Here is a 12,752-nt window from a genome sequence, read left to right on the forward strand (position 1 = left end):
CCTGCAATCAAACCATTCAGAGAAAGAAATAAGAATACCAATTTTTAATTCTTGTCAATACTATTATACGATCTAAAATATATATTCATAAATACCCAAGACGGTTTAGCCATTCCTATTGGTCAACAGCCTGTCACATGGCCATTTTTAAACAGTTGATAAAGCACCAGTTGGCGGTGCGCTACCTCATGCAGTACGCGCTATGCCAATCTCCATATAAGGAGACTTTTTTACGATTGCTTGCCCCAAGAACATACCATAGAATGCCTAGACGGTGTTTAAGTAAAATTGTTGGGCAGAATTGTTGGAAATTTGTAAGTTTAAAACTTGTTTACACTTTCTGACTCAATAGTATTTATGAATGATAATATATATTTGCTTGGACAATCTTACTCTAATGTCTCAGACTGGCTTGTGTCATGTCTATCCTCCTGAGCTGGTCTCAAATGTAGAGTCAAGCATATATTAATTTTGCTATTCAAAGCAAACTCCATCTCTTGCCCCTGCCACAGAATTTTGGCTGTTTAATATTGGGTCCTGAAAAACCACAGTTTCAGAAAATGCGAGGACAAATTCAAAGATATACAGGCCATGAGGGTTGAAGTTATAAGGTAAAAAACCACAGAGATTACATTGCAACATACACTACTCTGGACCTCCCCTATAGGCAAGCCCTGACCCCTGCCAGATATTGCTGTTGACATCAAAGTCATTGCATATATTGCTGGGTGAAATTCTATCAGGTGGTAAACATGCTTTCTAGAGACTTTCAGGTGGTTTGGATTATATACTGAAACACTGTCACACAGTGCAAATGCTTTCTAGAGATTTTTAGGCAGTCTAGATTATATGCTTCTACTTACCACATCCTTGCTCATCGCTTCCATCTCCACAGTCATTAAAGTAATCACACAACCAGAAAGATGGTATGCAGAAAACTCCTGAGGCACATCGAAATTCATCAAGCATGCACGTGACTTGAGCTACGGTAAATGAGATGAGTTCAATAGTGAACTCTGAAATCCAAAGCTTAGAAATATGATAATCAATACATTCCAGAATAATATACTGAAACAGGCGGTACTTGAAAGTACTCTTACCTTTGACAGGTATTACCCCCCCCCAAATGATAGAAACCCACTAGGTCAGTTTCACAGTCAGGAGGGCATGCTTTCAAGAAGAAAAAAAAAATCACTCATTGAGAATCACAGCAGGGGGCATGCAGACTGTTGTCTTTGGAGCAATCCGAACAGATGCTATTTTTCGACTACATTCACATCTCAATCATCTGTACTTTGTTACTCGTTTTAAAACTTTGAAATGATCTAAACTTTTCCCTTACTGGTCCAACTCCAAGGACATTTATTAGACATTTGTATTCGTAAGAATGGTTATGTGTAGACCTCTTCAATTTGTTGCTATTTGGATGCCTCCTTGTACAATGGTATGGGACCAACAACTGGTCAGATACAATTACCTACATCTTTATGCTGCTAAGAATAGTCTAATAGTTCATTTGTGCACAGAGAAAAGTGTTGGGACTCTAATCCAATTTTTCAGAATCCTGAAAAAAAATATAATTTCTGGATTCAAGTTTGCGAACAACATATTCGAAACTGAAAATACCAAACATCTAGACTGGCCCTTTTTCAGTTAAAGATTTGTTAACATCTGACATTTTTCATCTCATACTTTTTGCTGACCAAAAGCAGATGTGTTCGGGTCTTGCTTGAACAAAACAACAGAAGGATATGAATGGCATCTAAATACCAAGTACGTAACAGAATTCAGTCTGCATGTTCACAGAATACTTGATCAAATACATGTAGGTTTGAGCAAATCGTGTCTCTTTTATTATTATTTTCACGAAAACGATTCTATCACCATACAACCTACGGTTCACAATCAAAGACAAATACCAGGCTAGGCTGGTGGCATGTAGACAGTGCGTATAATAATTAAAATCTTCAGAATATTTTTGTTTCCTTCATTGTTTTTTCTAACATTCATCCAGTGCGCTATCAATACCATGTTGTAAATGCCAAAAAACCGATCCAACTAGCTTGGTTCTGTATCACTGTGTGCCATGTCTGATCAATTTTAGTTCCATTCAATCAGCAATTCAGCTGCAGCACGTGCTACTGTTAATTGCACGGATAATAACTGGTGAGCTCATGCGCTTATTCATCTTCTATAAATCCTTTAATTTATGCAGGAAAATAAAATGAAAAATAAAAATGGGATCAGAAATTATAGATAACTTCAGTCAAGATATGTTGTAGTTTTCATAAACAAAAAGGTCCAATGCACATAGGGCCACTTCATGCTGTGTGATATGTAAGTTTTTTGTAGTATGCATGTGAGTGACTTCATTTGATCTTGGAAATGAGATTGGTAAATTTGGATAACTGAAAGCCACTTTTTAAAAATTCAACCTATTGGGTTTTGAAATATTCAATTTTTCTGAACACTTACAGAGAGTTAATTTCCTTTGTCACTTTTTTATCCAGTATCAACAATTTGTCTGAACAGAGGGTACTGGTACAAAATCTGGCTGACCTGTTGAAGATGATGGGGTACTTCATACATTTGCCTTATCCCTTGATGTAACAACAATGGATTAAATTAAGGGATAATTAACTTGCTCGAAGTGAAATTTAGTTGGAGAGTCTGCAACCCATAAAAAAGAAATTTCTGGAAGGGCTATTATTAGTTACCCCCCCCCCATTTACAAGGTCAGGGACTATAACCTCTTCCAGCGATTAATTGAGGGTCAACACACACTGCAGGAGGTCATTAGCTTGCCAGTGCTAGCTCCCTTACTGAGAAGTTCACTCTGGGTTCTGAATTCTAGGGGGTCTTTCATTTTTCCACCTGTTGCCAGGGTGAGCTGCTGAAGTCTCTGTAGCTCCTGAATTGGCAGGGTGCCCATAGCATCCACACACAATCCTGCCTAAATGGGCAGACTTCAGTTCGCATATTTAACTGATGTCAAGAACTTTTTGTAGCACCTCAAAAGAGGACTGAACTACAATGTATACCAACATCTGATCGCAGCTGACCAGGTCATTCTGTTTCGTATACATGTACATGTAACAGAATGCCTGACCTCAAAATCAAACATATCCAGTTTACATAAATGTCTGCATAAATGCCCAAAAAGTTCTTGAAAGGATTTGTTGAGCTCTCTCAGTGAAGAATCGTGATGCTGTCTTGTTTCTTGAGACCATCTGAAACTCGGGCATACGAGCAAGTAAAAGAGCATTTCTCAAACTTAGTTGCACAAATTCTTGACAGTTTTGTGCCAAGGATGCCAAGTCAGATTAAAGGTATGAAAACCCTACAACAGGGGAAAATCACATAGGAAAAGTGCACAGGCAGTCATCCGAACAGTTGTAAAATTCTTGGAAACCCAAGGATTCCCATCCGATAAATACATTAACTTTGACGGTTTATAAGTGTTATAAAAAAGCAATTTTCAATGGCATTGTGTGTGCCTGTTTGTGCACACACGTAAAATGTACATTTAGCCTGCACTTTGGAAGTCTGATTACCGAATCCCTCTCTGTGAGAAACTATAGAATTTCCCCACAAACTCCATGACTGGAATATAAATGATAAAAAAATCAGTATAATGCAAAAACAGACAATTTAACAAATTTCACTGGGAGATACATTGTGGATTTATACAACTCACAACTAAACCTAGAACAGGGTCAGTTTAGAGCTCACTGTAAACTCCTGTTAAATTTTGTAAATTTGCAAGTCTTCGATTTATTTGTTGGTACTATTGACACATCAGTTGATGCTTGTCTGAGATGAAATTGACCCATCAACTTCAATCAATTTTAATGAATAGGTCATCCTACTTCGAAATGCCACTGGACTGGAATTCACACGTTTTGTCTTTTCAATAGCACCAAAATTTAAGCCACACTGATGTCTGACACCTCAGTGTGATCTGAGTTTGAATTCCCAGTCTAACACGTAGGTCAGGTGTCTAGATGTCTACTTGATTTTGAATAGAATCGCTGATGGGTTTTCCCACTTGGTACTCAACTCAATTTCTTCAAAAATGTCTCTCCGTGGCTTGTTTCCAAGCTTCTCAGCTATAGTACTACTGGTTTTCTTTTAGCCTGGTAATCTAGGATTGCACAACTGAATTAAAATCAAATGAAAATAAACAGGGAAAAGGAATTTGTCAAAAAACCATCTGAGCCCCTTTTTTTAAATTAAGAATGCACAAGGGCTATTAAAGTTTACAAGACATTTGTTTTTCCTCACAGTTTTTCCAGAGGTCAGTGACCTATTGCTGAAGCCATTTACGGGGGATCAAACTTGAGACCAGTATACTTTGTTTACACATAGTTTAGCTTATGGATCCCACTGATTTCTGTCTGCATGTACCTGACTTTAACATTAAAACAGTTGTAGCCTCAGCCATGAAAAAAATCTCATCCTTAAAATACTGAACTTTCCAGTGATGTACATGTATGTAGAGTTGCATAAACATGCAGGACTAGAACATCAGTAGGTAATATGACCAGTACATCTACATGAACAAGTACATCACCGGAAAACTTATCTGTAAAGGGGTTTAGATTTTGAAACATAGCATTCTCGTGCCGGTATGATTGGACAGAAAATGAAATAAAGAAAATTTGAGAGCATTTTTGATATTTTCTAAACTAATCGTTTTTTTTTACAGAATCTTTTGACAAACCTAACGTCAAAGATGCCTTATAGTATTCTGAAAAGATAAATGTTCTTTTCAATCTTGCTATTATTTCTCAACAATTTGATCAAAAACAATACCTCTGGGAAGCAACATATACAAGATAAATGCAAATAATTCTGCGTCACCAGAGCAGATGCTATCACGGAAAATGACTGTCAGTCATGCACAGCAAGCAGCCTCAAACTGCCATTAATTAAGGCCCCTGTATCCATCAGTATATCTATTATGGACACTATCCAATTCTTTACGGAAACAAACACAAACTTACGGCAGTTGGACTCGTCTTCTCTATATGGACAATCTTCAATGCCATCACACAACCATGACTGGGGAATACACTTGCCCGAGGGGCACTGGTATTCAGTGGTGGAACAAGTGCCATAGTCTACACCCAGGCAGAGGGGCATTAAAAAAAAGAAGGAAAGAAAACTCAGGTTCATAAACAACATGCAAAGATGAGGTTGCTATTTTTCCTTGACTGATACTGTTCAAATGACTTTTGCAAATTAGTATTTGCTGTACTTGGCTGTAGATCAAAAGTGGACCCCTTTTCCATTCGCTTTTTCAAAAATCTAAATTTCTGCCAAAAATAATACAGTCTGTAAGTGGTCAACTTTTGCTGCATTCACTCCTTTCCCCAAATACTTGAATTTTTTCCACTCACCACAACCCAGCTCATCTGACCGATCATCGCAGTTAAAGACACCATTGCACCTCCAAGCCAATGAGATACACTGGCCTGAGTCGCACTGGTAGTGACCAGCTGGACATGCTGTTGGAGAGGAAAGTAGAAATACCGTGAATAAAATGCAAAAGCTTTGGCTTAATAAATTTATTACCAAGTAAAGGACCTCACAGGCTCACTGCTGCTCACTTTGAGGAATACTTATCTGGATTCAACAGTATTAAACAAGTTGAAACTGACACTGCAGAGTTTCAGTCACAAATACAGAGACTGAAACTAAACATTCCCCTGCCCCTAAACAGTAGAGAATGTACAATGTATTGACAAAATAATGATGTGAGCATGAACTTGTCTGGGAAAGTCATCTGATGCGCATGCCTTCATCATATTCATGTACCATGGCAACTTCATGTTCCCTGGCAGTGTTTCTAACTGGCTTGGGAACTGGGGATGTTAATGGATCTCTCTGAGAAATCTTTTGAGAAGAAAAGTCAAATGATTTGAAAAGTCAAATTTTCCTGACATTTTTTGTGCATCACTTTTAACCCATGTTTTGTGAAACACCTCTTTACCAGAATGGTACAGACATGTACATGTATAGTGCCTCATTGGAGTACTACAATTTCCTTATATGGATATTAGCGCCCATGCCAATGAGGTGCTATGTGATGCAGAATGAAGCCAAGTGAAACTTCGACTCCACAATAATATACGTTGTACCTGTAGACTCATTGGTCTACCATGCTACATGTACATGACAATAATTACGTATGAGGTTTACAGTCAACATTTCATACATGTAAATCAGGAAAGAGTTAAACCAGTTGGTTGGTTCCTTTATCATCTGTGACAAGCTTTCTACCAAAAAGAATGGGAAACTAAGATACAAGTATTAGAATATTTAACTTAGATATTTGAATATTTCACATCACAAAGTCAAATATGTGAACAGCTGTCAAATGTAAAATAAAAAAATTGCGTTCTAATGAGGGTTCCTGTTGGACATCAAATGGTGACATGGCTTGTGGAGATGTTACTTACTAATCAGCACAAATGGTAACAATAATACAGATTAGTCTATAATAAAGCTCCAAGTGATTTATTGGGTTATGAAAGCTCCCGCTCCTCCCATGAGGAAACAATGGTAATGCATACATGAAGTACCTCTGGTGAGGCTAAAATGCAGGGCTGGTGTAGTTTGAAGGGCATGATGAGGAGCTCAAATTCAAGTCGCATATTTAAAACCTGCTTACATGAAAACCCAGGAGAAGGTACATGTTCATATATATGTACAGAGCTAGGATCGTGTAGTATATTGGACTTGGCTTGCTCTGGTCATCTTTATCAGGTAAACTGACATACACTGGTGGTATAGAAGGGGACCAAGTGTCCCCCTTTTTGACTGAGGGTTGACAGGTCCTTCTAAAGGGCAGGGCTTAGTGGAATCAAAAGAAGGTTCAGCAACTGCAGTAAGGAGGTCATTTTGAATTTGAAATTGTATAAATCTCCAGTTAAATCATCTGGATTATGCAATCATACATGTACATGTATGCATAAAGATATACCCTGGAAGAAGTGCAGAGTAGGGCAACAAAGCTTCAAATTTATCCTAAGTCTACAGGACTTGTCTTCTGAGAGATTAAACAAACTGCACCTAACTACACTAGAGCCAAGAAGAAAAAGGGAGATCTCATTCAAATTTATAGGCTTATGCATCAAATACTGCAGACATGATTAATCCAGAGAGCTGACTACGGGGACCAGAGGTCATTCGCAGATTAAACTACATGTAGCCAAATTCAGATCAAGACTTGATGTCAGAGAGCATTTCCATAGCCAAAGTAAAGTGGCAATAGAAAAAAACTGTAACAGGTATGAGGCGAACTACATGTAATAAGAATTCAGTGTATTTTCCTTATTTTAACCATTACAGACAGAACAGGGTCCCTGTTCCCACAAAAGTTGTAAATGGAGGTAATATACCAGTTTTAAAACGGGATGGTTCAGCTTTGAAGAAACTTTCTTAGAAACTGCTGTTTGACTGCTTTTTATAGAACAGGTCAAAATCTTAAAGAGGGGCTGGTTACTTTTCTCCAAAGAGAATGCAAATTTTCAGAAACAGACATTATAAAAACTGCGAAGCTCAATACCAATTCTCAAGTAATGCCAGCAAAGCACTATGAAGAAAAGCTAAATATCAGGGCTCCAGTAACAAACATGCATATACCACCAAAAACCCTTTCCACTATCCTTCAAAACAAGAGAGAGAAAAAGGCAAATTAGTCTTTCATTCAACAAAAAACCTATGAAAAAATAAACTTGGCATTTTGCAAGTTTAAAAGCAAGACGTCAGAATACTAGGGTGGTTTTATGGGGCATGGTAGGTATGACCATTGAGGAAGGACATAGAAAGAGTTGCAACTCAGGCACTTCAAAGTGTTCAATGATGGACACCACCGAGTCAGACGAATAATACAAAACATTAAAAAAATGCCTGATTACTGCCAGCATCTTAGCCGGACAAGCGGGCCCTGTAATATCCTAGCAATACTTGTAGTTTCTTCCTAACAATTGAATACAAATTATCGATGTGACCAGGAAATACAGAGAGAAAAATTTCTGAAATCTGACCTACTTTTGCCATCATAAATAAACTTTTAAAATTTTGATACACTGTTCCTTTATCCATGCAAGGTTTGTAATTTTATTCTCCTCCGTCGAATACATCAGCGTTCAAAGACTTGGTACGAAGTTGGCTAAGACTGGCCGACAAAATGTTCACTACTACTGGAAAGCTTAGTTCATTGGGAACAAAATGTGCTATTTCATCACAGGGAGTGATTGTGAAATCTCATAAAATACGCTTTTGTACAAATGCCATCATAAAAATGATTCAAAGAAAACACAAAATCTTGTAAACAACTGGGCTATTTATTCCCAAAATAACTCCAGACGAAAGAGTGCATTAAGGGCAATGACTGCAAATATAGATTTAGGGCACACAGCGCAATGCAAGCAACTGAACAAGCATTAAATTTGATGTTGTCATGAGAACATACCAAACACCAACAAAGGCATGAAAAGTCAATTTCCTATGCCTCAGTACACAAAGTTTTAAGGATGCAGATTACCATCGACAAATTGCGGCAGCAATCATAGGGTAAAAAAGGGTTTCGTGGTTGTGAAATAGATGGTGCATAGCAGGCGTTCGCTGCACTCTGGCTATGGACATACATGTACCAGGCATGCCAGAAAGCAGTAATTGGCCAGATGTTACAGCCCAGGCAGTTCAAACATCTTCTGTGTCCTCCCTCTATGGTTTAACATATTGTCAGAAAAAAAAATTGTTGAGCAACCAACAATATTTTGTTGAGGGAACCACAGAGTTTGTTAAGGGAACAACAAATTTTATTCTATGAATGTTGAAAATGAAACAACATGGGGCTGAGTCAATTCGAATAATTCACTATTTGAATATTCAACCTTCAATTTGATCGAATACTCGAATATTCGGTCGTACAGACCGGCAGATTGTTGAACAAACCATACACAAAATCAGTTGGAATAACAAACACAATTGTACATTATGATCAATATAATAGCTTCTCACATCTAGAAGTATCTCGAGCCACAATTTAGCAAGATTTAAGAGATGAACAATACTTCTTCTTGTTAAAAATTTTTTATTCCTTTTAAATTGTTTATTGAATAACTTACTTTTTAAATTGTTGTAAGATTTCTGACACTTTTCATTTGAATCTGCGTGAAACAAGCTTCCATAGTGCAATTTTTCTCATTTAAAACAAAAGAAACATTTTCCCTTCCTTTTCATGAATTTTGCATTCGAATATTCACATTAAAAAAATAAATAATATTCGAATATTCTATAATCGATCGAATATTCAGTTATTTGGCACAGCCCTAAAACAACACTACCGCAGTTAACACAGTGAAACAATAGACAGTTGTCTTGATGGTGGGAGGGGAAGCTCTCAACAACAAGCATGAAGACTCCCCCATGCAGGCATGCTTTAAGGAACAGCAACAGCAACATATGTGTAGTAAAGCACAGGAATCGCTGTCGTTCCCGTAACAAAATTTGGTTATTGCCTGAACAAACTTTGCTTGTTATTCCCTCAACAAAATTTGTTTCTTGTTCCATCAACAAAAGTGGCTGTTCCCTCAATAAAATTTGTTGTTCCCTCAATAAAATTTGTTGTTCCCCAAACAAAATTTGTTGTTCCCGAAACAAAATGTTGTTGTGGGCTCAACAAACTTTGTTGTTCCCTCAATAAACTTTACTGTTCCCTCAACCAATTGTCCCTGAACAAAATTTGTTTGCCGACAACACTTCTTTCCATCCATGTAACTTTAAAACAACCACAGAATTCTGTGTAATACATGAAAATGGGATCCTGGAAAATGCAATGTTGCCTAGGGGGTGTTTGTTGTACAAAAAAATGATGAACAACCCCTTTCATGACCAATGTAGGAAGATGCCATGCTGTACCAGGGTGTGATTTCCACCGGGAGAAAACGAAAGTGCATCCATGGTAACACATACAGGTATGTTCACAAATCATACCTGTCAGCACAGCAAGTGGGTGTTTAGGCCCCAGTTTAAAGTAGAGCTGAGGGACATTCAATCCAAAAAAATGGGGAAATGAACAAAACAAACCAGACAAGTCTGTTTCTTTGTTCAATGGGATTGGGCATGGCAACTTGGTAAAGAGATGTATGATACAGCAATACATGTACACATTCATAAAATCTAGTTCACATACATAATTTTAAGCAATGGTACTACATGATGTACACGTAGTTTGACTGGGAGTGGCTACTGTGCAGGGTCTCAATATGAAAGAATAGTGGGAGTAGATTAAAGACCATTTCATAAAGAGACTACCCAGAAACAGTACTTCAAAGAGCCATGAGGAACTGTGTGTGCAGTTATTTCTCAAGAGTGCACCACTGTGTATTCACTGATCTCCATAATGTCCACAGTAAAATCTGATGTATGAATAAATGATGTATGAATCCTTCTGTATCATATAATTCAAAGTCTGTATTCCACTTTTTTCACTGAATGTGTGTTTCTGACTGATTCCAAACGATCCTATGGGCCTTTAACACGTTTGAAGTGGTGGCTTAACTTGCACATGATGTTTGTATACAGGCACATGTGATGCATGTATAGAATAGCTTTTACCTTCAGCCATTTCTAAGAAACGGAAACGGAGAAATGATTGTTTATTCCACACAAATTTCATCAAAATGATGGGTGTCTGGCTCGGGTGAAAAGTAAAAAAAATCTGTCAGACACAAGTGATATAGCAAGTTCCTCTAAAAACAGGAAAAGAGTGAGTGGCACAGACACATTATTTTCAACATATGGAATACAAAATACAAGTGTACAGGTGTACGGCCCCCACATACCCCTTATTGCTAGGCTAGGAATGCACGAAGGGTCAAATCTCAAAGGATAGAGCCCAATACTGTGTGCACCCCATCCAATACATGTACTGTACATGTACATGTAAGTACATACAGGTGTTTAAATACTTTACCCCGCCTGGGGCTGCATGTCCCACATCAAGCCTTTACACCCCTGACATCCACCTTACAGCTTATTTATACAGGCCGAATAGGCCTCTGATCATCAGAAAGTCGACATCAGCTTGCAATGCCTTGACTCTTTCTTTTTGCTCAATCTTGTGAATGTGCAGAGTTACAATGAAAATTCAGGACTGGTTGGCACACAGAAATCCTGTCTTTGCTTTTCACCTGTGTGTCAAGTTCAAATCCCAACACATGGATTACGTTTTACAGCCCGATTCTAGGCTTTCCAATGACGACTTCATGGGAGGTTGTTTCCTGTGGGTCTGCACCATCTAAATATTCAAGGTCTTGATAATCGTTAATGTTTCTTGTTTGCTTAGACAAGGTAGGGTGGCATGAGCCATTTCTACAAACTTTTGGTTGCATTATAGGCCTACAGATAGCTATATCTACATGTATACCTGTAGGCTTACATGTAGTTACCACAAGCCCCGTGCTCTCTTAATTAAGGCAAAAGAGCAAAAATCACTCTGAACAGAGTGAAGACCAATCCAAAAGAGTGAAAATTATTCAAAAAGAAGATCCATAACAGAGACAACCCTATTTACAGTTTCCCTTGTATGGTTCCTTGAAAGAATGGAAATGTCACTTTTGTGGAGTGCTTTTCACTCTTTTGGAGAGGCTTTTATGAGGTTTCACTCTTTTAGAGAGTGAGTTGTGCACTGTAGCATTTCGAGAGTGGTCTCTGAACATTTGAAAGCCTACACATTATGCACAACTTTAATAGTTTGGTTTTGCCCTTCACCAGTGTGATTTGAAAAGCACTTGCTTGCTCATTGACTTCCAAAAAAATTCACAACCTTGATCCATCGGGTGAGACCCATGACCCTCTGCTTACTGGTCCTGGTGCCTTGATTACTCAGCCACCAAGTTTGTCTTGGTTTGATGGCCACCTCAAATCTACATGTAATATAGCACTGGATACTGCAATCCAAAACCGCAGATGGAAATCTATACTGCCAGGGGGGTTGAGTATTTGAGTAATTTGTTTCTCCCTCCACCAACTGAGGCAAAAGGCAAAAATCATCAATACCAAATTCAATATCCCTGACACTGTATTCCATCAACAATTCAAGAAAAAAATAGTGCCGACTACGATTGGACAAGTCTACTGAATGTATCTTTAAAGGATCCCAGAAAGATCATGACATTTGAGTGGGATACTTGCTTATTTTTATCAAGGTCATGTCCATTGGGCTAATGATTTTGTAGAAAGTAAATGTGAGCAAAGTGATCCAGCCATAAAATACGGTAGGAGGAGTGAGATTAACTGCTTGCCTTAAATTTTTGTCATATTTATTATTATTGTTTTTTAATTTATGACTTTTTTCTTGTTACCTAAGAGCAGTTGTATAACAACTGAATAGCCTTCAGATCAAAAGAAATAACAGGAGTACCTTGGATCGCTGGTAGATAGCTATGTGGTTTCTCAATTGAAAAGACATACATGAGGCCTTGATAGCTGTATGTAATTTAGATTGTTATCAAGTTTTACTTTGCAAAAATAATGCTATATAGTGTGAAGTCAAGTTCCTTTTATTAAGCTACAAGAACAAAACATTAACTATTTGTAAGAACTTGTGACAAGCCAACAGTAAATCTGAACTTCTGTTTTCTTTTATGGAGACTTGTGTTTTTGCTTTTTTGGTTCATGTTTCCTGTCATATGCAGTATTTTCTCTAGTAACAACTGCCAAAGAAGATTCTCCAG

The 12,752-nt window shown here is 37.8% G+C and overlaps 1 protein-coding gene across 3 annotated transcripts in view; it reads right to left on the reverse strand.

The window, feature by feature from the left end:
• Positions 1 to 12,752, reverse strand: part of LOC110986664 (low-density lipoprotein receptor-related protein 2-like) — a 161,176-nt gene that overhangs the window by 145,708 nt on the left and 2,716 nt on the right. For all 3 annotated transcript variants that reach the window (XM_022248721.2, XM_022248720.2, XM_087135162.1), the window contains 3 exons: positions 5,403 to 5,510; positions 5,007 to 5,123; positions 864 to 983 (listed from right to left, as the gene is read on the reverse strand). In XM_022248721.2, coding sequence (XP_022104413.2) covers positions 864 to 983; positions 5,007 to 5,123; positions 5,403 to 5,510 — 345 coding nt within the window. The remainder of the gene's footprint in view (positions 1 to 863; positions 984 to 5,006; positions 5,124 to 5,402; positions 5,511 to 12,752) is intronic.

This window comes from Acanthaster planci, linkage group LG03 (genome assembly GCF_054643075.1).
Source record: "Acanthaster planci isolate LZ-2023a linkage group LG03, COTS_SCS, whole genome shotgun sequence".
NCBI lineage: Eukaryota > Metazoa > Echinodermata > Asteroidea > Valvatida > Acanthasteridae > Acanthaster > Acanthaster planci.